Source organism: Orbicella faveolata, unplaced genomic scaffold (assembly GCF_042242905.1).
Source record: "Orbicella faveolata isolate gen_17 unplaced genomic scaffold, um_ofav_v1 contig_2, whole genome shotgun sequence".
NCBI classification, from domain to species: domain Eukaryota; kingdom Metazoa; phylum Cnidaria; class Anthozoa; order Scleractinia; family Merulinidae; genus Orbicella; species Orbicella faveolata.
In genome coordinates, this window is record NW_028301547.1 from 12,430,349 (window position 1) to 12,457,403 (window position 27,055).

Sequence of the window (27,055 nt, forward strand, 5' to 3'; positions counted from 1 at the left end):
GTGATTGTTAGTGGTAATGTTATTGTAAATAGTCGTGTGGTTTCATGAGCCCCTGGCTTGGGAGATTGGGCAACCAATCCCTACGTTAACGACTTTTAAAATAAAGTTACCTTACCTACCTTACCTTTCCTTATGACAGCAATCGGATACCCAAGTTATGCGCAAAGCACTCTGGGATCGTCAGGGGGCAAACATTGTAAGTCGCTAGAAGGAAAGGGTAACCCGAAAACACTGACTCCTGGTCCGCGGACTACCTATGGACCGGTCCACGGACTCCCCCTACGGACCCCCTCTACGGACCACCCCCCAAAATACAATAAAAATAATAACTAAATATTTCAGTTGCGGGTTGTCTAATAGATTACTCGTGAAGGCGAAATTTCGAACGTTACATTGTGCAAATGGGCAGACCTGGATTCAGGCTCGGGTGCAATTTATATAATTACACATTGCCATTTCCTTTGCTGTGGCCATAAAGTATACGAAAGACGCGTACGGGGAAGCCTCCAGGAAGCCTCGAAATTTTTGTTCTTTCCCCTCTGCCATTTTGTTCAGCCCATCCTCCCGTGGGCTCGTGAACTCGTTCCGGGCTTCAAAATTTACTCAGCGGAATAACAGATACAAACAAGAATAAACGGCCTTAAAATATATCTTCCATAGCCAGATTGAGCCACGAATGGAAGGTAAGAACTTTCCTTCTTAACATCGGCATCTCCTTACGCTGAAAACGGCTTTTAGGCAATTTTTTGGGGGGGAGGGGGGGGGGTGGGGTGTTAAACACCCAAGTCTGTTACATTTGCACAGTGTAACACTCGAAAAATCACCGACACGAGTTTGAATCTATTAGACAACCCATAAGTGAAATCTTTATTTATTATTTTTACACTATTTGAGGGTGGTCCGTAGAGGGGGTCCGTAGGGGTAGTCCATGGACCGGTCCGTAGGATAGTCCGCGGACCCGGTCTGTTGTGGGGGTCCGCGGACCGGGGCTCAGTGTTTTCGGGTTACCCAGAAGGAAATGTATGGCAAAAAGTTGTTTCGACGTCCAAAATATGGTTTGGGGGAGAGATCAACGCTTTTTCGCCGTTGTTTCATTGCGAATGGATTTGGGCAATGTTGATACATGGAAAATGTAAGTTTTTGTTTGAATAACCGTGAAATCTACCGATAAACGCCCTTGCTTGCGTTAGGTTTATTGTGAAATTTACATTGAAGAGAATATTAAAAACTTCAAAACACGCCTTATCTTAAGAGGCTACCCGGAGCAAATGGTAGAAAAGACCCTCTCAGTAGTGAAATATAAAGACAGAAAAGAAGCTCTAAAGAAAACGAGAACGCACAGGAAACTTATACCCTCTATCAAACAATTTCAACCGTTATTATCAAAATTTTAAAAACATGATCACGGACAAATTACAAATTTATATACTAGTAGTAATCAGAGATTATGAGAGTGCGTTCGACGCTCTCACTTTAATATATATATACCGTAAATAAATGATTTCATTAGCTGACTTTCAACCTTTGTCTATTGCTTAAGTCAACATTTTTCAGCAGCAACCGAGGTTCTACAGTCAGATACATTGTATGCATAGTGTCAAAGTCCATGCCAGTGAAGAGGTCACGATTTGTTGATACGTTGCGTGACGCCGCCAGTTTCTGTAGACTCTCAAGTTTCATAGAATGTTTAAATTACGTACGTTATTCTAAGCTAGCATTTGCAATCGCGTGCTCGTTTCGCGTGGTCGTTCATCGTAAACAAACTCCGTGCGACTAATTCGAGTATTTCCCCTGATGAATAAAGTAGTCTTATGGATCTTGCCTTCAGAGTACTTTTCCACCGATTCCAAACAATAAAATTTCGACCGGATAAAGACTGAGCTATCTGTCGCGGCTGGAACTAATCAACAAATGCAATCAAAATGTATCTGTTCCCACGGTTATCATCCCAAAGCCAAGTCGTGTTAATAAACAAGGACAATTCCCTCAGATTTCGATAAATGCTACCGTCGAAGCGTTAAAAATTCGCCAAAATCTATCGCTGAGAGCACATAATAGCGAAGCGTACGGCGGCTGAATGGAAAGAAGTCAAAGAAGGATCCATCGGAAAGACGAGCTCACATGGCCTGCTCACATACTCACATGTTCCCCACATGTCTTATCACATGTCTTAGCAATAAACGGTACCAGTTTACTGGCCGTGACATGCCCCTGCAAAAATCAAGCGGGGTGGCCATTTTGGTGTCCTTACAGGAATGTGGTTTTTTCGGCCTATAAGCAGTGCACAGGGAGACCAACTCTGGAAAGCCACAGGTCAAAATTGGGTTTGCGTTCCACTTCGTCGAACGCAACAAATACGCAGAGATATACTCAAGGAGCCTCCCTTTTATAGAAAAGGAAAATCGCTTTAAGACGTGTTGGTAAAAGCAAACCAAAGGCTTTGAACAACACAGTGGTCACACAGCATGAGTCGCGTGGTCTGTCTACTCATTTTAATGAACCGGCCCTACACAGCACAAATATCGCCACCGGGTATATTTCCAATATTATTTGTGTAACTGAGCTTCAAAATAAGCCAAAAGTAGCCCGTACACAACTTAAAAGGCTTTACTGATTTATTTCCTCTCGATGTATACCTAAGTTTGTGATATTTTCAGACCATTACGCGATGTAAATTTCACAAAAAACCTCAATCAGGCAAGGGAGTTTCTCGGTAGATTTTATCACATATTTCACGGTTATTCAAGCAAAACCTTACAGTTTCCACGTATCAACATCGCCCACATCCATTAGCGATAAGACGACGGCGAAAAAGCGTCGATTTCTCCCCAAAATCGTTTCTTTTGGTACCTCGAAACAACTTCGCTATACCTTTCCTTCTAGCGACTTGCAATGTTTGCTCTCCGACGATCCCAGAGTTTTTTTTGCGCAAACGTGGGTATCCGATTCATTAAATGTTTCTTCAAACTGGAGCTACTCATCTTTAGACGATGAGTACAACTGTGAATGAAGTGAACAACGATATAACAAAGGTATCGGTTGAATTCATTTTTCGTGGAGTTTCGCTTGTATGTTTTACTGCCTAACTCGATGAATAAATTGATTCACAATCGATTACTTCATACAGTCAGACAGACAGTCAGACAGACATACATGCATAGTTTAGTTAAGCAGGTTACAAACTCGGCAAGACTAAAGTCCTGATGTCGACGGCTGCATATGAGTGACTATAAACGAACAGTTGCGTCTGTTTTTCCTTGTTTTAGTCCTTTATTTTGTATTCACATCTGAAAATTATACTAAAGCAATTATTCACCTCAGGCTCAGTGAACAGTGGTAAATATTTACCTCAACTTCGTCTCGTAAGTATTCACCAATGTTCACTTTGCCTTCAGCTAATAATTGTCTAATATCATTTAATTGTAATTTTCTTAGATCTGGCAACAGTAGACTAAGTTTTCTGGTTGTTGTATTATCTTGTAGGAAAGTGCTGAAAACTTTTGCAAGAAACCTGTCAGGAGAGTTGAAAGAAGTGGTGTGCTGTATGTTACACAAAGAGAATATGCTACTGTGACACAGGGTGATGGTAAGTGGAGAGGGTATTCAACTGAAAAGGGCATTATAGTAATACTTGGCACATAATTTGTACCATAATTTGTACCATGAAATGCTTTTCCATTAGCCATTGAAAATCTTGTGATTTGTGATACGTACCTGTTGACTTTGCACATATATCTGTGGAATTAAAGGTGGCCAAACACAGTTTTTGCAGGCAGTGATAGCTATCAAAGGTGATCTCTAGATTTCACACAATGAATTTAATGTCGGTGTAACCGACATTAAATTCATTGTGTGAAATCTAGAGATCAGCTTTGAATACTTCGGTTCAGCATGAGCGAACGGAATGTAATAAATGTTGTGATACCTCTGAGGTTTTTTTTTTTTGTATCGATAATTTTTTTTAGTGTGAGTTTATTTATATAATGAATTACATGCTTTGACGGGAAACATTTTTCAGTCTCCATTACAAAGTGTTTTTCAAATGCACCGTGAATGAATCTTTTGAAGTTATCACATTTTTTGAAAAGGTTTAAGGGTCGATATAATGGAGATATATTGCGTGCATTGAGTTATACGACAAAGTAAAGTTGGCTGGGACACAAAAATCCAGTTCTTTGGCAAATCTAGTTTGTTTCAATGCTGTTTCACTAACAAAGTCTAGAAGTACTCTGCCATGAACTGTTTGAATAGAGTCACCAATAAACGGAAGTTGGTTTTAAGTTGATATCTCTGTAAGTGGTTTGAATACGAAGTGTTTGGTTTTCAGTTTAAATCCCCTGTACATAACCATGTTTACTTTCTGGTTGTTTATGACGTTATTTGCGCAGTCAGATCTCGATATGAAGTCTAAGGAAGAAGATTTCTCGGTGGAACTGTACATGTTTTTTCAAGATTATGACAGTATAAAGAACGCTTTTTTATCCCCAGATTCACACAATGCTGTATTTTTAAAACATCCAACTTGTGCAGTGACATCATAATTTCCCATGAAACTGTGCAAAAATAAACATTATAAACAGCTGTCTTCCCACATCTGTTTGTTCGCTTGAGCGCCGCCCTGCGCAAAGAAAGATAAGGGAAAACGCTGAGGAAACCTCTGTCAAAAAAAGAGAAGAAAACCGGGACGGCACTAAAAGGATTGAAGGCCTTAAATGTTTTGTTTATTGCTCGCTTTCCATCATGCACATTTGAAGTACTAAACTTTGGCTACATCCAGTGGTATCTTGCTCCTACTTTATAGTTTGAAATTTAAACCAGAAATTGTTAACACATTAAAAATACACGCAACCCTCTCTCTTTCTCCATGCTGTCAACATTGTGAGAACTCAAAGTAAATTACTCACTTTGTGGAGATCTGTATCGCTCCACATAAAACATAATAGATTGACGGTTTTCTCATCCGTCTTTGCCCCTTTTTAGCCAATGGTATTTTACTTCGCTCAGGTGAAGTCAGTGGAAACGATATTTACAGCGATCAAAGTAGGCTTTCTTTCTTGGCGCTTAAGCACCAGACTATTTTGTGTTGAGTTCATCGAGATCACAGGCTTAGCAGAAAGAATATTAATCCGGCGCGTGGAATAGGAACGGGCCAAAACGTACTGGGGTGGGGCTAGGGAAAGACAAAGTTAAAAAAGCTTCTGCTCCTTCCGCTGGATTGCTTCGCTGGCCGACTCTCTATTCGTGCGTGTGACTCAAAGGTAAGCCTGCTTGCTGACTAGCATTTATACAGCTCACTCACTTCACCTTGGACATCTCCCTGGCAACTGATTAATCAGATTCTGAAGGACCGGCAACTGTTTTCGACGGCTTTATTTACTCGAAAGAACAGCAATACAAAGTTGATAATCGACCAAGTAAATCGTCAACAAAACGTCCTATCTATGTTCGTTTTCCTTTGTAACCAGACAAGATAGTCTCTTGCAGCTAAACTAACTGATGACTAAGACAACAAACTACGAAGGAACGTCTCAAATTGATGTGTCAAAATACTGTTCAAAACAAGTTTCATGGTGCATCCGTTTTATTTCCCCAGGCACGAAGCCACATTGCTTCTGTTTTTCTTGTATTGACTGTCAGGCTGAATATACGTTTCAGTTCCTGTACCAGTTTCAGTAGGTTGCTCACAATGGCTTGGTCACTTACAAGCAATACATTGATGTCTGTGAACTGCGAGAGTTTTTTTTTTTTTTTCGTCAATGTTAATGCCTTGGATATAATTTTTTAAATCTCTTGCGAGAAGTTCAATATCGATAAGGGAAGAGGGTGTCCTTGCCTGACTCCTCGCTGCAATGGACCTTTTTTCCAACGTCACGAACTATCAACAATTTTTCTTAAAAAAAAAAACACCTCATGGAAACTCTTGAAAATATGAGACCCCAAAGTTGCCAATTTTTCAAAGAAATGTAAAATATTATCATACTCTCCATAAATTTAGCCACAGCAATTTTTGTTTGTCTTAATAGCGTCCAGTAAAAATCAGTTTTTACAGTTTACACCTCACGAAAAAGTGTGTTGCTTAAACCAACTCGTGACAGAAAGTTGCACAGAAATAACTCAAATCAAAATAAAGAGCGCAGGCAACGCGATATGCAGCCATGCACCCTACAAATGCAGCAAGATATACAACATGAATGTTCTTTGATTTTGATCAATCCTCTTTTACATCTTCTTATTGTTTTTTAGAAAATATTACCGTATTGGGGTCTGAGGATGCTACAACTTGTCACATAGTTGTGCTGCGACACACAGGCAAGTCTCATTTCTTGACATAGTTGGAGTTAAGACTGTAGATCATAGTCTCTTGTTGGAGTGTAAGTTTGCAGATAAAGTAGTTTGAATGCCTCACGGGTTTACTGGTAATGATTGGTATTGAACTTTCCTTAATTGTTACAGCACTCAAGTCTTAAATAATTAAACCACTTAAATCATTAAACCAAAGTGATTAACGTACCAACTACCAAGACACAAACAGATAATATACTTTCCTTCCGATATTAACCGATATTTACGGTAACCATTGCCAAAGATCTAGAGACAATTTCGGGCAATTTGCACTGAACAAACATTTTGCATGCAAGAAACCAAGATAAAATCAGTTCTCTACATGTATTTGCCACTGCCAACAGTATTAAGCAATAGGCCATTTTACAGTTGTGTGCTTAGTTACCGGCCAGTGAATGTAAGCGAGGCTGGAGGTGACCTTGCTTTGATACAGACCTCACTGCTTTTCTCATTTAAATGCAAACTAGTTAGCATAAAGCTTGATTTACACAACAAAAGCAGTGAGGTCTGTATCAAAACAAGGTCACCTGCAGCCTCGCTGCCATTCAAAGGCCAGGTCACTGAACAGACAACTGTAAAATGGTCTATTGTTAGCCAAAACGCGGTCTGTTCCGATCAAGTGAAATTAAAAAATGTCGAGACATATTCCCGTTGTTGTTTACATTATCGTAATTGCAAGCGGCTTTGTGTAAACATTGTAATAACGCTACAACATGACGTTACATCGGAAATCAAAAGGAACATCGCAAATCATTTGAAAAGCCCTCATCATTCATCTGAAGAAAAAAGAATGAGGCCATAGAAGATAAATTCAAAACTACTAGAATTCTGTCTGGACTTTTGAAAAGGATGTCATGTGTAAATTATTGAGCTGTAATCTGTGTTATGAACATTAACTTAACCGCCACGCTCATGCGTAAACTGAATAATTAATGATTCTCCTCGCCGAAAATGTCGTTGATATTTCGTTTCGTTGTAGCGAATTTCCATTGAAATTTCTTTACTTGGAAATATCGTTACATTGAATTTTCGTTTTCCTTCTCGAATTTTCATCGAATTTTCGTTTGAGAGGACGCATCGGTTCGGTTGAAATTTCGAAAGAAAATTCGCGAGAACAAAGAACGTAATTCGATGAATTTCCCTCTCATAACTTTTGCACAGTATTGTATCTATCTATCTCTGTATCTTCCTCATCAAGCACTTCGGTGCCAGGGAAAACTTGGTTTTTTAAAAATCCAAAAAATGTTAGACATAATGTGACAACCTGAAACTAAGCACAGACAATTTATAAGTACAAATCTCCATCATCCAGTTTACTGTTTTCTTTTACGCCAAATTTTCTGAATTTTTAGCTGTTTACTTTTTGATGCGGCGAGAAAACAGCCATTTTACTCTAACAACACAAAAAAATCGTGGGAAACTTTTTTTTGCGGAAACCATAATCAATTATGATTCACCCGACTCCGATACCATTACCTTATGTTACCTCCGTTGAAGCAATATCGATTTTTGGAGTTATGAAAATTTTCAGGTCTACTTACATGACTAGCATTGGATTCAAAGCTCAAGAAATGACATTCACCTTTTTTTTTCGAACCACACCTACAAGAATTAATGTCACTTCAGTCGTTTCCAAGGGAATAAGCTAAATCAATTCACACATACTTATAATGTGTTAAAGCAAGTGTGAGAAAAGTTTCAACCAATTTTAAGAAATTTCAAGTGAGTTACAATACTTTGAATTGCAAAGAGTCAATTTTTTTTCGTGGCGGGAAATCAAACACGACTTCAAATCAAAATAAAACTTGCTACTTCTAACCGATGTGGCTGAAAATTTATACCAGAGTGTTATTTTATGGCAATGGCAATGGAGATTACTTGAGTAGATCAAGGAAATCAGTGATTCAAATGGGTATTCAAAATTGATTGCTGAGTGTAAAGAACAAAATAGGCAAACTATGTTGCCCAGTTAACAGTAAGTATAAGTTATAACCTGTGTATCTTTTGTTTCATTGCCAGCGACGTTCCAATATATATTCATTCTAACACTGCATTGTTCACACCGGACATAAAATATCAATTTTAAGGTCATTTGGCGTTTGCCTGATCTTGCCGTTAGGTTGGTAGTGAGCACAAGGAGCAGGCCTTATCCGAGGGTTTTAGAAGGGTTACCCGTGAGCCGTTGAAAAGGAAAATAAGTATTAATACTTTACTATCAACCGTCAATAGCCATCCACAATAAGCCGTTAAACGCCAAATGCCCGAATTTGTTCACTGTCAACCGTCGAAAAAACAATATTTTTAACTTTTACCGGAAATCCTCGAATTAGCGTCCCCCTCGAATAAGCGCCCCCTTCGAATAAGCGCCCCTCCTATCGGCCAAAGTTTAAAATAAGCGCCCCCCCCCCTCAAATAAGCGCCCCCCTCCCACCATTTTGTGGACGAATAATGAGACAACAAAGGATGTATAGTTTTCGTCGTGTAGTATTAGATTTGTGCATTGTGTGAGTTTGTGAACACGTTAAGTTTAAGATCAGCTTTTTGTGTTGATAAGCAGCTTATGCTGTTGTTTACGTGCAGATGATGTATTAAAAAAATGATCATGCCAGGCCATGATTTGGGAAAAATTAAATAAGCGCCCCTCCTCGATTAAGCGCCCCCTCGAATAAGCGCCCCCGTCTTCTCCTAAATTTGAAATAAGCGCCCCGGGCACTTATTCGAAGATTTACGGTAACCGTCACTGAAGGTAGCCCACCTCATCGAGACCCTCTTACACACAAAAAATATCAAAGAGAAAACAAATAGACTATTAATTCAATTGAAGTTACTTGACACTCATTGTGATGATGCTGAGGTATTGTGCCAAATTTCAATTAATGCGGTTGTAAGCTACATATATACTTGGTGTAGCACGCATGAAGACATACAAGACGGTCGATGGAAAAGGGAAAACAGCAACAACAATAATATGTTCATTTGGAATCCCATATTTTAACATGCCATTACAATAAAATCAAACAAAATGACACAGGTTAAAATTATCAACATAACGTAGGGAGTATATCTAAAGAAATTTAAGAGGGCACTCCCTAAGGATTTTTACCTTAGCTCGTGTTTTATCCCGAACAAATAACAAGTGTCATACCAAAATTGTTTAGGACATTTCAGAAATCCTACACACATATCATTATTTTACATGTGTTTGGTCATTTTACAACCGTACAATGTAATTTTACTTACTTTAATGGTTGTACTCTTTTTTGGAAAAACTCTATAAATGTTCTAAACTTCATAGTCTTTCCTCTTTTTTTTTTGGTTGGTATTGTAGTTTAATGACCGTACACTTAAACGAGTTTGGAAATGACTGTAAACTGTTTTAAAACTATTATCAATGATATTTTGATTACCGTACTACACTTAATAGATTTCCTGGTTTTTTATTTTTCGTTTTGTTTTCATAATTTTTTGACCGTACTCAGTAAACTTTAAACGATTTGTAAATGACCGTGCACTGCTTTAAAACTATAATCATTTTTTCGACAGCCTTTCTACACTCATAGGTCACGCTACATCAATGACTGTTCTATTCTTTATAGTATTTCTTGTTTTTTGGGTTTTTTTTTGCTATTGTAGTTTAATGACCGTACACTTTAAGTAATGATCCACATAAGAACTGTAGCATTTTCTATTGTTCTGCGTCAATGCGCTTTCCCCACATTGAAACGGTTGTGTTTTCATACGGAGAATGTATCAACCGATGAAAAGCATGTTTATGAAATAAAATGTATTTAAACTCTATTTTGAAAGGTAGCTTCCTTTGTGTTAAAACTTTCAGCCAATCAAAACAGTCTTAGACGGAGACAATAAAAGCTGCCAATTTTGCAATGTTTCCCACATAGGATTACTATAGTATTTAGACTCAGAAGAGGTTTAGTTGAAAGGAAGATCGTTGATCAATTACGCATAAATATATACACAGCTACCTCAAGTTTTGCTAGAGTTTTTTGATTGAGCCAATCAGAAGTATGATACAGCAATAGCAAAGTTGCGCAAAAGTTAGCACCTTTTTGCATTCCTTACTGCGTGGTACTATTCTTCTTATATGGACCGTTACTTAAAGGGTTTGAAATTGACTGTACACCGTTTTTCAACCATTGTGATTTTTTCATGGCCGCGCTACACTTCATATCCCTCCTGTTTCTTGTGTTTGCTTTGGTTTCATAATTCTACGTACAGTTTACGCCTTAAATGACTTGTAAATGACCGTACACAGTTTTTAAACAATGTTCTCTGTTTCTAGCTCGAAAGGGTCCATCCTTTTGTCAGGCTTGTAATTTTAAGACCGTCCACAGTTCATCTGTGGTCACTTGAAAGCAAACGTGACCTTTCAACTTCTCTATTTGTTGGCCCCCTTTTCGAACATGTATTTCACTTTGTTGCGGCAGGGCTCAAAGTCACCGTCTTTTCTGTTAAGGATTTCCTTGAGGCCGTTATTGGAGTGGAATAACGACTTCAGCCCTTCTTTCTTTAAACACACAGAATATTTTCCAAAGAAGATTTCAACGTAGTTTTCATCTGGCTTATTCCATTTCGCTTTTGGTTGGTAGTTTGAGACAGCAGACACAAATTCCACTTTAGTTATGCTGTTAAACCATGCTTCTGTTCTGCTCGACGATGGTTCAGGTTCCTTTGATGGTAATACCATGTTCTGATATTACCAGGCAGGCCACTTTGTCATAGGCTCTCTCGACCATGTTAGAATCATCTGCAAATTCGCTTAAATCCCGGCATGTGTTCAGCCATGATTTTTCTGACAATGTCGAACGTGATTTGGGCCCGAAAAATTATTTGGCTGGAAAACAGCATTTCGATGACTTCTACTTGGCTACTGGAGAGTCCTTCGTCATGAATAATTGGCTCTGATTCTTCCTCATGGTGCTCATGGTCCTCCTTGTCAAGCTTTGCTGAATTTGCCGACGTGGTGTCTGATTTTGTAGTTACTGACGTATCCAAGTCAAGGGACTTTTTCAGTAGTTGGTGACCTCAGGCACACCTCTTTTTGATATGGCCTATATTGTAATAGCGATCTGTCGTTTCCTGTTCGTAAATGGCCCACTTTTCGACGACGTACATATAATAAGTTGCGGATGCATTGTTGCATTGGGATTTAAAATCCGACCTTGTTGACTTTCTGACCTGTATTTCTCTCTTCCTGGCAACAGTAAATTGGGTTGGTTACTTGAAATACCCTCTGAAAAAGAGGGCTATTTTGATGGCGTGACAGTGAAAGCCAGCAATAAGAGTCTGGTAATTTTCATTTTGTAATGAAAATATCAACCTTACCACTTTAAAGAAATGGCTCAGGTGGCCACCGAGGGTTATATGAGACTGGAAGAACATTCTTAATTGTTTTATCAAATTTTGCGTAGTCGATCACATACTAAATATTTAACTTTTGACGTACTTTCTGGGGTAATTACCGAGAGAACCTGCTGAAAGTTTAAAGGCGAAAAAATATATAAAACGACTAAAAAAATATCTTAAAAGTACGTAATGCTATTGTTGGAACATTAATCTACACATATAAAATGGAAACCAATAATTACCGTTAAAACTAATAAATCCTACAGCATTTTGCTCCATCAACAATTATGGTGCCATAAAAAGGGCGGGAAATCAACCACCTGGCGGGACATCAACCACACGGCGTGATATCAACCACACATCAAGGCGGGAAATCAACCAACGGCGGGGCATCGGCCATAAACGGGGCGGGACATCAACCGCAAGGCGGGACATCAACCAAACGGCTGGAAAACAGCCAAAATTGCACTGGGGTATCAAGAAGCAGATGTCTCTCTCTCTCTCTCTCTCTCTCTCTCTCGTAGCTCGGCAGGTGGCAATGATTCCCGGTTATATAACAATCTTACCAAGTTGTCTAGCTTGTTATAGCGGGTTCAATGAATGGAAACAGAAGCCGCACATTTCACTAGAGAATGTTGGTATGTAAACAAACACCTAGAAGGAATGTTCAGCTAATTAAATGGCTTACTGAATAACAGTTTATTTATTTTTCATGAATGTAACTGATTCTGTTGTCCTGGTCCCCTTTAAGGCCTGTCCAAACGGGAAAAATGTTTGGCGACAACATTTTACCGTTTGGCCACCTCGTTTGGTGCTGTTTGATCATGTCTGATCGTAACATGGTTTGAACCCAGGAGTATCAGTAGTTCGTATAGTGTGATCGTCCGGGTGAGTGTAGTTCTGAATAGAACTGTTGTTGGTGACTGACGTTTCGACAATCTGAGCAGAAGTCATCTTCAGAGTCAAGTGAATAGTGTTTGTCAGTCGATGATGTTATAAGTCTGGTCCGTTGAACGTGATTGGTAAGTATAGCCATGATGGCACTGACTGACCAACGTGAAAGACAGAGATGAACCTAACAACAGACAGGGAGCAGTTTACAAGATCAAATGCTCCGACTGCCAGGCTTCCTACATTGGTGAGACTGGCAGAAACCTTAACGCGAGACTGACTGAACACAAACGAGCCACGAGAAATGGTGCTGCCAACAATCACATTGCTGTACATCATCAACTGACAAACCACAACATTGACTGAGACTCTGCTCAGTGCTTAACCTACAGTACAAACTATTTTCAACGACTGACTCTGGAAAGCTGGTACACTAACCTAGAACAAACGCCTCTTAACAGATGTCAACAACTACCGGTGCCTTACAAACGACTTATCCATGACGGAAACGAAACCGACAAACGGACTTCTAACAGTCCGACTTAACAATACACGGGCCAAAAACCGACCTATTTGACTAACAATAGACGGATCGAAACCCACCAATGACTGATGACAAACTTTACACGAGTCTTTCAGCCAATACCATCATGGCTATACTGACCAATCACGTTCAACGGACCAGACTTATAACATCATCGACTGACAAACACTATTCACTTGACTCTGAAGATGACTTCCGCTCAGGTTGTCGAAACGTCAGTCACCAACAACAGTTCTTTTCAGAACTACACTCACCCGGACGATCACACTATACTAACTAATGTTTGATCGTGTTTGATAAAATTTGAAGGCCATCAAACATTCGATCAAACAACTTAAAACATTTCTTTTGTGCTCGTGTTTGATGGGCGATGTTTTGTTCGTTTGGACAGCCGTATCAAACAGGTTTGGCGCGCGCATGCGTACCACACTTGCTCAGTGGCTTGTATCCATTGTTTGATCTGTGTTTGATCAAAAATGTTTTAACCGTTTGGCCACTCACTTCAACATCAGCATGTTTGGTCACCAAACAATGTTTGATGATGTTTGGTTGCCAAACATTTCCCATTTGGACAGGCATAGATGCAGAGCCTGAATTATGAAATTGTGCAAACCAAATCGAATTTCCCTTTGGGCAAACGAGAAGATTTTCATGAACGCAAATCGAATGGGAGCTTTAAAATTGCTCACAGGCCAGAGTTAACGCGTTTAAGCTTGTTCTTTTGTTTACGTTTTGAATTCATGCTGAGTTAACGTCAAAACATGAAATTTTGAAGGCCTACTGTTTTTGCGAGTCTACGGAAACTGGCGCCGTCACGCAAAGTTTTGAACAACAAATCGGCCATCATAGTCTATACAGGGGACCTCTTCACTGGCATGGACTTTGACACTACATCTGTCTGTGCACAACCTCGGTTGTTCATGAAAAATGTTGATTTTAGTAATAGACAGAGGTTGAAAGTCAGCTAGTTAAATCACTGAAGGTACAAATGAAAGTGAGGGTGCCGAACGAACTCATGATCTTTGATTACTACTAGTTTTAAATTTATTTTATAATGTTTGCTTACACTTTACAATATTTATGCTGTTACATTACACTAATACAATACAATAAAAGCTACGTACAGTACTTACAACAGATCGTTTTCACTGTCACGCAATGAAAAATAAATCGAAAACCATATCAAATTCATTTGCTGATAAGGATTAGAAATTCAAACAATCTCTGAAAGAGTAGACAAAAAAAGGCAAAAGAAGAAAACTTGAAAGTTACCACGTCCCGCGTCCCGCCATGAAAATAACCAATTTTCCTCCTCCCATCAACCCCTTGTTACCCCGCATCCTGCCTTTAAATTTCCTTCCATCCCGCATTCAAGAGCGGAAAGCAGCTCATCCCTCATCCCGCCCACCCTATGTTTAAACCCTCCCAGTTATGAACGAGAATACTGCTGAGTTTTGAAACTTGTTTTTGTTGCAAGTAAACGTGAAATAGATAAAAATAAACAGGTGTCCTTTCCAAAACCATTCATGAATTATTCTCTGAATAAAAAAACTGCACGCGCGCACGTTACATTTTCAAGCTCATCTACCCGAGTTTGTGCGATTGCTGACGATCTGGTTTCCCTCTTTGCATTTTCGTAGAGCCTGTGAAGACGATTTAGATTAAAGGCTTGAACGACTAGCAGATTTATACTATGACAGTTGAATTATTCGCTCTCGATTTATAGCTGACTCAGGCTTCGGCTTCGTAAACTATCACGCGATAGAGCTCGAGCCTGGAGCTCGAGCTCATAACCTAATAGTCAAATGGTCACACTGCAATACATTAACCTGATCAATTTTGTTTATTGTACCTTAATTTGTTTAATTACAGGATCAGGTGTGACTAGTTTAGGACACTTTGATGGAGATAATACAGACAAAGGATTACAAATGATGGTTGCATCTGTAAACCACCTTTCCAAGTCAGCGTGCAAAAGTGGGAGGTAGCTCATTGGACTTAACAGCTAGTTAATTTTCAAAAGTATTCTATTTCACAACACTCCCATTCATACTCAGTTGAAATAAGATATGGGAATAGTGATTGACCAGCAGACTAAGCCATGGTGGAATGGCTTGGCTTAAGGGATGTCGAGTAGTGGAACGACCCACGCGATGAGGGTGGGAGGGTGGGTCGTTCCCTTATCCTTGCTCCGCTGGAAAACCGGGTGGAAAACCGAGCGTGAATGGAGTGAACAAGTCGTCTTGGTATTTATTACAGAGCTGTTACGTAACTAGTGCGAAGAATGCTCACCTGGTCGAAAAAACTGCATTGTTGTTATGTATTCAACTTTGCATATCATTATGAGTGTTGTAAATAGTTTTTGGAACACCCCACTCTTATTCTCCCATTCTCCCAAAATTCCGAAAACCAAGTGGCGTACGCTGCCACATGCCAGACTCCCGCCTTTTCAAAACTGTTTAACCGTTCTACTGAGATTATGTGCTGTTATCTCATTAGCGACTTTCACGGGGTTTCCGTGGTAATCAACCCATGCTACTAGTCAAGGTGTCCCTGCCCAACTTGCAGAGAGATTTGATCTCACAGTCAAATACGTTACTCTTCTTCGAGACCCATAGTATTTTATTAAGTAATATAAAGGCAAACAAAAGTCGTCATCTAAATTCCCAATAAAACTACTAATACTGAAATAAAAAGGAAAAAGTAAACCCCGCCAATTAAGTCGACAGTGAAATAAACGCTTAGACTTGGCGTATTGCCAAGAGGGGTTGATCAAGAAAACCCTTGTTCATCGTCGTTACGACAATGTGACTCAGCCAACAACAGAGGCGAAGCATATATATTCTACATTTGTTTGTTCTACCACCCCAATTCAACTGTTAGCATTACTCCAAATTACCTTCCGTAATTGAAGGCTAAGTACAGGTCCAAACAGCTTCCTTAACACTTAACTTATATATCTCTTCTTCGAGACCCATAGTATTTTATTAGGCAATATAAAGGCAAACAAAAGTCTTCATCTAAATTCCCAATAAAGCTTCCAACACTGAAGTAAAAAACGAAAAGTAACCCCCGCCAAGTTGACCGTGAAATAAACGCTTAGACTCGGCGTATTGCCAAGAGGGGTTGATCAAGAAAACCCTTGTTCACCGTCGTTACGACAATGTGACTCAGCCAACAACAGAGGCGAAGCATATATATTCTACATTTGTTTGTTCTAGCACCCCAATTCAACTGTTAGCATTACTCTAAATTACTCTCCGTAGTTAAAGGCTATGTACAGGTCCAAACAGGTTCCATAACACTTAATTTATATAATGCAAAAAGTCACAGTAATCAAGATCTCACTTCAACTGACACTGAGACTTCAATTGACACACTTTTCGCAGTTTTTTTCACCAATCATCAAACAATCAGAAGGCTGTGGAAGTGCGGTTTTGGTTCGGATACGGATACACTTGATGACTAACTTTACTGATCCTCTGGTAACAGATTCCTCCGAGTTCTTTTGTGTCTACAGTTCCTTCTCTCTTTTCTTGAGGAAACAACACTTATTCTTACCTAAGCAATAGATTGTATTAGATATCTTAAAATTCAGGTTGGCAGCAAGGCGTAGAGGACACAAACAAAGGAAATTGAATGACCATGTTTATTCATTTCTTTTGTTTGTGTTCTCTAGGCCTCAATATCAAGCTGAATTTTAATATATCGAAAATGGTCTATTCTCAATTCATATAGCATGACAAGGAAAACCGTTTCGATATAGTGATTACAATCACCATGGTTATACCTTCCAACTCAAATACGTTTTGCGATTGGAGGAGAACGTGTCACGTGTCGTGGGTCAAAACTCACTAACTCCGTAGGGCAAACTAAACTCACCACCTCCCTAGGGAAACAACAACTTGAACTTTCGACTCGCAGGTGAACAGGTCGTGCTCCTTGAAACCGCGGCAAATTTGTGAGCCAGCCGGCGTCAAGCAAACTATTTCTTCACATTATTTTCTATTTTTGAGTTGGGAGGTATAACAGAACACTTAATGACTGGTCGCGCGGGAAACAGTGAGTTTTTTCCCCTTGACCTCTATGTTCTCCTCGTCTTCGCCTCCTGGAATATTGAGGGTCTCAGGGAAACAAAACTCACTGTTTCCCTTGGGGCCAGTCATTAAGTGTTCATAGTAACCAATTCAAGCGACTGACTTTGTAAAAATTGTGGAGGTTTAGTCTCTGATGACTGTTTTGAAAGAAACTTTGGCAACTTTTGCAAGCTATCGTCGATATTTTTAAGACTTTTACTTTTGTGGGAAAGTGTAATGGTTATGATTAATTGGTAACAGGACATTGTGTCGTTCAATTGTGTCTGTCATCATACTCGTGATTAACAAATCACCCGTATGATTACCGACCGAACTGGCCTCCACTCAGTCCTATTAACATTATTTATAATATAACTGAGAAAATTACTTAATTACTTAATTTTTAATCTGCACTGCACGTGCAAATTAACTTGCGTGCTTTCGTGTGCTATCCAGTCATATAATAAATGAGTAATCGTATTAAGGCTCGAGCAATTAAGGATTTACACTACTTGTGATATTTGAAAATTCTTTCAAATTGCACTCGCCAAAAGGCTCGTACAATTTTGAGAAAATTTTCAAATATCACTTTGTAGTGTAAATATTTAATTGCACTCGCATTCATACTCAAAGTATATACATATATACATACTCAAAGTATGAAACTAATGGAGAAAATTTCATACATCATTTCATTCATCTGTTCCATTCACGAGTTTGTTCGAATGCATTTTGATGACGCCTTCTCTTATTAAATTTACTCAGGTTTGAGCTTCACTTGTTTGGAGGATTTATCGATGATAATCAAACTTCTCAGAGATTGACAACATGCATCTTAGGTATGTAGCATTTGAACATGAAGGTTGGTAATTAAACTTCAATTTCTTGGCCAGATTTATTTACGTTGCTTTTGCAATTTATTTCTTACAATGTATTGTTTTTCAGGAGCAATACAGAATCAGAATGAGCCTATCCATTTATGTTCAGCCTGTGTCACAGGTAAATCAGAACATGTAAGCCATCTAAACCAAGGTGGTTCGATAGTCTGAAAACAGTCATGTTTGTGATGTTCGCTTACAATGAACTGCTCTTCAGTCTGTTAACCCTTTCCCAACTACCTATGCCTTCGTCAGGAATAAAGGGTAATTTGTAACACGTGAAGTTAGTTAACGTTCGCTGAGGGAGTGAGTGAGTGAGTGCGTGCGTGCGTGCGTGCGTGAGTGAGTGAGTGAGTGAGTGAGTGTGTAAGAGAAAGAGAGAGAGAGAGAAAGAGAGTGCATGCATGAATGAATGAATAAATGAATGAATCAATGAATGATAATAATCTTTATTGAGAATGCCAACTTCACTAAGGACCACTAAAGCCCCGGCCAAACGATCGCAACATTTCAACACAGCATATCCCAACATTGTTGGCCCAGCATTTGCAAGCTCCGACCGAACAATCGCAACATTTCAACATAGCATATCCCAACATTGTTGGCCCAGCATTTGCAAGCTCCAGCCAAACGATTTCAGCATTTCAACACAACATATCCCAACATTTTTGGCCCAGCATTTGCAAGCTCCAGCCAAACGATCGCAGCATTTCAACACAGCATATCCCAACATTGTTGGCCCAACATTTGCAAGCTCTGGCCAAACGACTGCAACATTTCAACACAGCATATCTCAACATTGTTGGCCCAGCATTTGCAAGCTCCGGCCAAACGATCGCAACATTTCAACACAACATATTGCAACATTGTTGGACCCAACAGGTTGCGCACATTTTGCCACCCTGTTATGACATGTAGTGACACGTTGGGTATTGAAAATCGAACTAGTGCGCATGCCCGGGTGCAACATTGTTGCACGAACTTGGCCAAACAAGTAGAACATCATGCAACATCCACAAATGCTGCGTGAAAAATTTGATCGTTTTCAAATTTGAGCCAACAACACCCAACACATCGCAACATGTCGCAACACGTCGGAACAGGGTGGCCAAATGCCCGCAACATGCTGCGCCCAACAATGTTGTGATATGTTGCGTTGAAATGTTGCGATCGTTTGGCCGCGGCTTTAGAGCTAGTGATTTACAAAAGGTACACAACTGGGCTTAAAACGTCTGTCTTCTCACACATTTTCATTCTAGATCGCAATAAATTGGTTATTTTCATAAGTTAAGACTTTTTCGGAGTTCCGAAAGTAATGATTATGACCCTTGTTAATTTCGGACTCAACCCGGCATCCTTTCAGTACTTTGAAATGGCTGTGAATGATGGAGGAGATGGGAGGATGCTACTTTCGGATGGAGAAAAAGTGTTCTATCGTTATATTCGTGGGGAAAGATAAGATATTCGGTAAGATATTCGTAAAAACGTCGCCTGATGGATTCCCCACCAGGATCTTTAGTGAAAACGATCTTAAAAATTTCTAATTAACCGTTTTGCGGAGATCCTGCAAAAACCGTAAATATCGTATCGAAGTGGAAATTTGCATATTTTGAGGGAAATGAGATCGAACGGGAAGGAGGAAGAGAGGCTAGCACTTTTTCGCTTTGCTTCCCTTCCTTTACAGAAAGTTTGCAAGTAGAATTTCTTTTTTCTTTCGGAAATTAGAAATACTTTCAAACCTCCCAGCGTAGTCACTTTTTTTGTTGTTGTTGTTTACTGAGTGTGGTGTTTGTCTTGTATTTTTTTTTAAGAACTGTGCAACTTCACTTCGTAATTCTTTCGTTCATCTTGGTTACTTTTGCGATTACTAACTAAGTTAGTCTCTTAAGCGTAGCTCATTTATATTTCTAAACTTTACTAGTATTTTTGCCTGTCTTCGTATTTTCGTTTTCTATTTTTTTCTTATTTTTTTCTCTGGCTCAAGCCTTTGTTGCTGTTTGTTTGCACAGCTATTGTGCATTTAAGAATAGGTGTTAGGTTTTATTCGGTAGAATATGATGAAATTCATCAAAATCTTATCATTGAATGTAAGGCGGTTGCGTAATCACGTCAAGCGAAGGGCATTGTTTTTGTATCTCAAGAATCAAAAAGCAGATTTCTATTATCTTCAGGAAACCTCTTCGTTAAAGGAAGATGAAGTCCCTTGGGCTTCAGAATGGGGTGGGAAAATACTTTTCTCACACGGTACAAAACATTCCAAAGGTACTTGCATATTGCAGAGGCCAAACTCTGTGTTCTCTTTAGAGCGTCTGTCTATTGATCCAAACGGTAGATTGGTTATCGCAAAAATCAAGCTAGGTGACGAAGATTTTTTTCTAGCTTCTGTTTATGCTCCATGTGATTCCTAACAGCAAACTTTGTTTACACAGAACTTATGTACAGATATTGTTTCTAAAACAAACACATCCAGAACTATAATTGCTGGTGACTGGAACACCACTCTTCATTCAATAGATAAATGTGGAGGGCGACAATGGCAAGAAACAAGTTACAGAAATTCTCTTCTTAGTTTTATAGACGAATTAGGTCTTGTTGATGTTTATCGAGTACTACACCCCAAAAAGAAGGCATTTACTTATGAATCAAAACCTCTGAAGCTCCAATCTAGAATTGACTTTTTTCTCATTGCACAGTCTTTAAAGTCAAACATAAGAACAGCTGAAATCCGCTCCTCAATTGCTCCAGACCACAAGGCCATTTACTTGAGCGTAGAAATCAACGACGCGTTTCATCGCGGCCCAGGCACGTGGAAATTCAATAACCAATTATTACAAGACGAAAACTATGTTCAGCTTATCACAGGATGTTTACCGAAAATTTAGCAAAGTATCAAGAAGTTGAGAGCCATCAACTTTTATGGGAACTTATTAAGATGGAGTTTCGCTCTGAAACCATATCATACCCGAAAGCTAAACGCAAGGAATTGAAAAACAGGCAAACTTATCTTCAAGGAAAACTCTATGTCCTTGATAATGAAATATGTAAGTGAAGAATGATCATCGCAGTAAATTTTCCAATTTAAGCAATTGGAAAGAAGAAGCCTGAAAAGAAGCCTTTTTCAGGCTTCTTCTTTCCAATTGCTTAAATTGGAAAATTTACTGCGATGATCATTCTTCACTTTCATCTACAACCGCAGTTCATATATGAATTATTTCATATAAACTTCACATCATTTCACTACTCACGGGAAGATATGAACTCAATAAATTGACCTCGCTCCCAATGTGTGGCTTCATAGCTCAGTTGGTAGAGCATCGCACCGGTATCGCGTAGGTCACGGGTTCGAATCCCGTTGAAGCCCTGATTTTTTCAGGCTTCTTCTTTCCAATTGCTTAAATTGGAAAATTTACTGCGATGATCATTCTTCACTTTCATCTACAACCGCAGTTCATATATGAATTATTTCATATAAACTTCACAATGAAATATGTCTCGGAAACAACCACTTCAACATACCACTGTTAGATGAATACGAATCCATCAAGACAGAACTCAAAGATATTTACGAAAAAAAAAAGGCAAAGAAGCCATGTTCCATTCAAAAGCCCGCTGGATTGAAGAAGGTGAGAAACCTACCAATTATTTTTCAATTTAGAAAATCGAAACTTTGAGAAAAAGGTTACTGCAAAATTAAAACTTGAGAATGCCGAGATTATTTCGGACATGAAACAAATCAACCAAGAAATAGAATTATTTTATAGCGATTTACTAGAAACAAAATCATCCAGCTTTCTTTCCACAAATTTCAGAGAGAACTTTTTCGCCTTTGTTGAGGATCTAGACATTCCCAAATTGTCTTTTGAGGAATCAGTGTCTCTTGAATCTGTCCTGACACTTGATGAGGTAAAAAACATTTTAACATCCTTTCAGAACAACAAATCCCCTGGGGAGGATGGCTTTTCCAAAGAATTTTATGACACATTCTTCGACCTAATTGGTACACATTTCCTAATTCATTTAATGAAGCTTTTACCAAAGGACAATTGTCAACATCTCAAAGGCGTGGCGTTATCTGTTTGATACCAAAAGACGACTCCTGCCTTATTGAGCTGTCCAATTGGCGACTGTTAACTCTCTTAAACGTTGATTACAAAATCTTGGCAAAAGTAATTGGCCAAAAGAATTGAGTCAATACTGTCTTCGATTATACACTCTGATCAAACAGGCTTCATTAAAGGTAGATTCATTGGCCAAAATGTTTGGCTTTTAAATGATATTGTAACGCGCCGAAAAAAAGGACAGATCCTTCACGTAAATACACACGCGTCTTTTTTAATTCTCTTCTCAATTCTCCGACTCAGACCTCTCCCGGAGATCCTATTACAACAGCGTGGTGATTTCGCATTAACAAATAATGTCACGTATTCGTTCGTCACAATATCATGGAATATACAGAGGCTAAAAAACTCTCAGGCATTCTACTTTTTATTGATTTTCGTAAAGCCTTCGACACCATTGAATACAATTTTATCCACAAGTGTATTGAATTATACAACTTTGGTCCAAATATTACATAATGGATATCCATTCTTTATAATAATGTTGAAAGTGGCGTGATGAATGCGGGTTCAATGACTAATTACTTCAACGTCTCTCGAGGTGTCCGTCAAGGGTGTCCCCTGAGTCCTCTTTTGTTTGTGTTAGCGGTCGAAATGCTAGCCCTCAAAATACGCCAAAACCAACTCTGCCGGCGCATCGAACTCCCAAGTGGACAGAACGCTAAGATCTCACAGTTTGCGGATGATACAACCCTGATTCTTGAAGATACCACGTCACTTAGAAATGCCATGAGTAAAGTTAATTCATTTGGAGTATTGTCCGGTTTGCAATTAAATAAAAAGAAAACAAAAGCCTTGTGGATTGGTGCTTTGAGCAAAAATAAGATAGAGCCTTTAAAATTCCAGTGTCCAAAAGATCCCATAAAATTCCTTGGAACTTTCCCACGATGCAGCTGGCAACAACAACAATAATTTTTATGTCAAAATACGGAAAATGGAAACGAAGCTTAATATATGGGGGTCGCGGGACCTGACGCTCTTTGGAAGAACTATGCTAGCAAAATCTCTAGGTTTGTCTTAACTAATCTATACTGCCTCCATGCTTTCTGTCCCAGAAACAGCGATACAACAAACCCAAAGTAAACTGTTTGCTTTTCTACGAAAGAATAAGAGAGATAAGATCGCTGCCATTACCACTACCACACCCATTACCCCTCCCACTACCACTACCACTCCCACTAACACTACCACTCCCATTACCACTCCCACTAACACTACCACTCCCACTGCCATTCCCACTCCCACTAACACTACCACTCCAACTACTACTCCCAGTACCACTACCACTCCCACTGCCACTACAACTGCCACTACCACTACCACTACCACTTCCATTGGCGCTACCACTACCACACCCACTACCACTCCAACTTCCACTTCCACTACCACTCCGCTTACCACTACCACGCCTACTCCCACTTGCACTACACTACCACTCCCACTACCACTACCACTTTTATTTCAACTCCCACTATCACCACCACTACCATTCCCACTACCACTACCACTCCCTTTACCAGTACTACTACCACTCCCACTACCACTCGCTCTACCATTAGCACTCCCACTACCACTCCCACTACCACGCTTACTCCCACTCGCACTACCACTACCACTACCACTCCTACTACAGCTCTCACTACCACTACCACTACAACTACCAGTACTACTACCACTACCATTACCACTTCCACTACTACTCCCACTATCACTATCACTACCACTCCCACTTCCACTGCTATTGCCACTCCCACTCCCACTACCACTAGCACTTCGACACCCACTACCACTACCATTCCCACTACCACTCCCACTCCCATTACCACTACCACTACCACTATTTTTCTCACTACCACTACCACTACCACTCCCATTGCCACTACTACTCGTACTACCACTACCACTACCACTCCCACTACCACTCTTACTACCACTCCCACTACCTCTACCACTACCACTACTAATACTATGCCCATTACAAGTAAACTTTGTATGTGGTAGGGGAAAATTAACAGACTCCATCCTCGAAACGACAGCTTTAAGACATCAAACTAGCGTGCAAATTCAGACTTATATATAAATTAAAACCTCGGAATTACAATTACAGACTTCAGATTTCAAATTTTTGAAGTTAGCCTCAAACTTGCAGATGCTATACAGGGACGAGGACTGCTTTTATTCACTTTAAACCCTCCCCGTTCTTTACTTATCAACAGGATTTAACGACACAGTTGAAAGAGGTTTACACAAACCCATCATTTATGGAATAGGTAAGGCTAATAATGACTATAGCATGGTCTTTTCTTTATGCGTTGACAAGCTTTCTTCTTTAACTCCTGCTTAATCGTGCAAATAATTTACCGTGTAAGGTGAGGTAAAGTCTGTGTCAGGCCAATGGCCCATACAGGCGGAGCTTATCCCGCCTTACGTAACACTAAGCGACCTATATCTACTTACCCCTGGATAGGATGCCAGTCCATCGCAGGGTTTACCCCAGCATTAAAAGGTCCTAAGTGTTCTGAAGACGGAAGATGCTGTATCAGAAAACACAAAGAAGGCTATAAAATTTGGCCTGAAAGTTTTCAAAGGATAGAAAAGACTTGCCGACGTTCGACTTTCGAGCAGTTTCAGGGCATGCCCTTGGCAATCACAGATTTCACTAATCTAAGCAAACCCGACTTCCAAGTCGTTCTTCTCCCGGCATTGGCAGAATGAATACCGCAGGGTTCATCGCAGAAGCATCAAGTGCTATTCAGAGAGGCACCTCCACGTTGCTGTGCAAGAAAACATTCAGTTTTCCCCGAAGTGATTTTCAAGGTAAGAGAATGAATCCCCCATATAGGCCTTATACCCAAGGTTATCCCTCTAAAGTTGTTTTTAGACACACTACCCAGCTCTTCCGAGGATGTTACTCGCACGATACGTGGAAATTTATTTTTTTAAATTTTGATGTTGTCTTACTATTTCTGTTTGGGATATCTCTGACGGTGACTGAGACAAACTAACTGAATCTAATTCTTGCAAGATTTGTGGTTTAAAAATTGTTTTGCTGGGGACATCTGTCGTGTATTTAAACTCCTATTATATTTTCGAAATGTATTAAAACATAGTGAGGGCCGAAGCTCCTTTCCCTCTTTGATACTAAAGTATCAAAGAAGACATCTCCACAGCGTTGGAGGTTTTCCCTTGCCCTGAAACGAAATGAAACATAAACAAATCCTCCACGAAAATATCCACGCAATGCGCGAGTAACATCAGCGGATGAACTGAGTACCATGTCTAAAATTAAGTTAAGAGGGATTAGCATGGGGATGAGGCCTATATGAAGGACTCACTCTCTTACCTTGATGATCTCTCGGTTTTCACCAAAGTCCTGCGCACACGGTATAATTTCAGGTCGATCCTTCGCCAACTGCTTTTTCAAGTTTCATTTCAAGTAAAAAAGAAAACGTTGATTGAAGTCATTGAACGGTGAATTTATTTTGCAAGCAGACTTCTGATTAAGGTTGCTGAACGGTGAACGGTGAACTTTTAACGCTGTTAGAAGACCATTTTTCTAGATTGTGACGAGGATTTTCGAAGGTTAACAAGATTTGCCAGGTTTCAAAATTCTCTACGTAGTTTCGCGCATGCTTCGTGCCGTTTGCACGTTTTCCACGCATAAATTGAGAGGTCAATTAAATCAACTTCTAATGGTTTCCTTTTCGTCTGTTTCTGAGATCACTTCGTGTGTATATACTCGGTTTCGTTACTTTCGGAAGTTTACGGTATTCTTTTTGCAAACAAGACGATCTAAGATCGTAAGTCGGGCTGTAGCTAGACGTGCTGCTACAAGTGTTGATAACGATGCGGTTCTAAAAATAACATGTGTGATATGTACATGCTAATAGATGCATGTCTCAAAGAAATCATGAAACCGACCGATAGATGAAAGTGCCAAACTACGGTAATCGTATTGAAGTTGATTTGAGTTGTAACGTCACTTACGTTCACTGTCACGTTTGGTAATTTATAATTATACTTTAAAAGGCTTTGCCACTGAGTAACACATTACATGAAGCCCTACAGAACAGCATTGTTTGCAAGAGCAGTTGTGTTCTTTCTGAGACATAGCATCATTGACGTAAGTCTATTTGCTTTAAATACACCTGCCCTGTACATTGTGACAGTGTTCAAAGCAATATTTTTCAGTTGTTTGCTCGGCCCCACTAACCTTTGCGTTATAAACACTGCCAAGGGTAAAGATTATTGTTATTTTTTTTATTATTCATCTCCATAATTTGTACCAGGTCATTGCAGCTATGTATTCCATTTATCTTATTATAAATCAAAGCACACAAACTCATAGCAACACATTGTTTTCCAGAATTTTCACCAAAATACATAATATCACTGACCTTGACTATTGTTAATATTACCATTAACAAACATCGCATAACGAGACCTGAATTCTTCTGCACATTTTATTTTGTTGCACACACTGAAGTGTAGGAAGTGTAGAAAACAAGATACCCAAGATGGCGGATGCACAGAACACGTTTTATTGATACGAGCATGCGCCCGTAAGAACCGCTGACCACTACATCCCCCTTTTTTTTTACAAAAGTAACAATGGAACAGGTAGCACAAAGTCGGAAACTTCATGGCTAAACAAAGGAACTTAACAGCAACCTAAAAATGGCAATGTCAACAAACAAAGTTAATAAAAGTCTTTCAAGAGTTTACTCTGTCTCTAGTACTTGATATAGTCCTTAAATCTCTCCGGCCCTCGGATTGTTCTTCCAGATCGGGTAGAAGTCGTCAAAGGCATTTCTACTGGCTGTGTTTCGGGGTTATCAGGGG

The 27,055-nt window shown here is 39.5% G+C and overlaps 1 protein-coding gene across 1 annotated transcript in view; it reads left to right on the top strand.

Annotated features, from left to right (window-relative positions):
• Nucleotides 1-27,055, top strand: part of LOC110063502 (protein N-terminal asparagine amidohydrolase-like) — a 73,047-nt gene that overhangs the window by 23,787 nt on the left and 22,205 nt on the right. The window contains exons 2-7 of the mRNA XM_089289631.1: nt 3,484-3,586; nt 6,244-6,309; nt 15,014-15,125; nt 17,983-18,056; nt 18,163-18,216; nt 24,430-24,483. Of these exons, the coding sequence (XP_089145757.1) occupies nt 3,484-3,586; nt 6,244-6,309; nt 15,014-15,125; nt 17,983-18,056; nt 18,163-18,216; nt 24,430-24,483 (463 nt within the window). The remainder of the gene's footprint in view (nt 1-3,483; nt 3,587-6,243; nt 6,310-15,013; nt 15,126-17,982; nt 18,057-18,162; nt 18,217-24,429; nt 24,484-27,055) is intronic.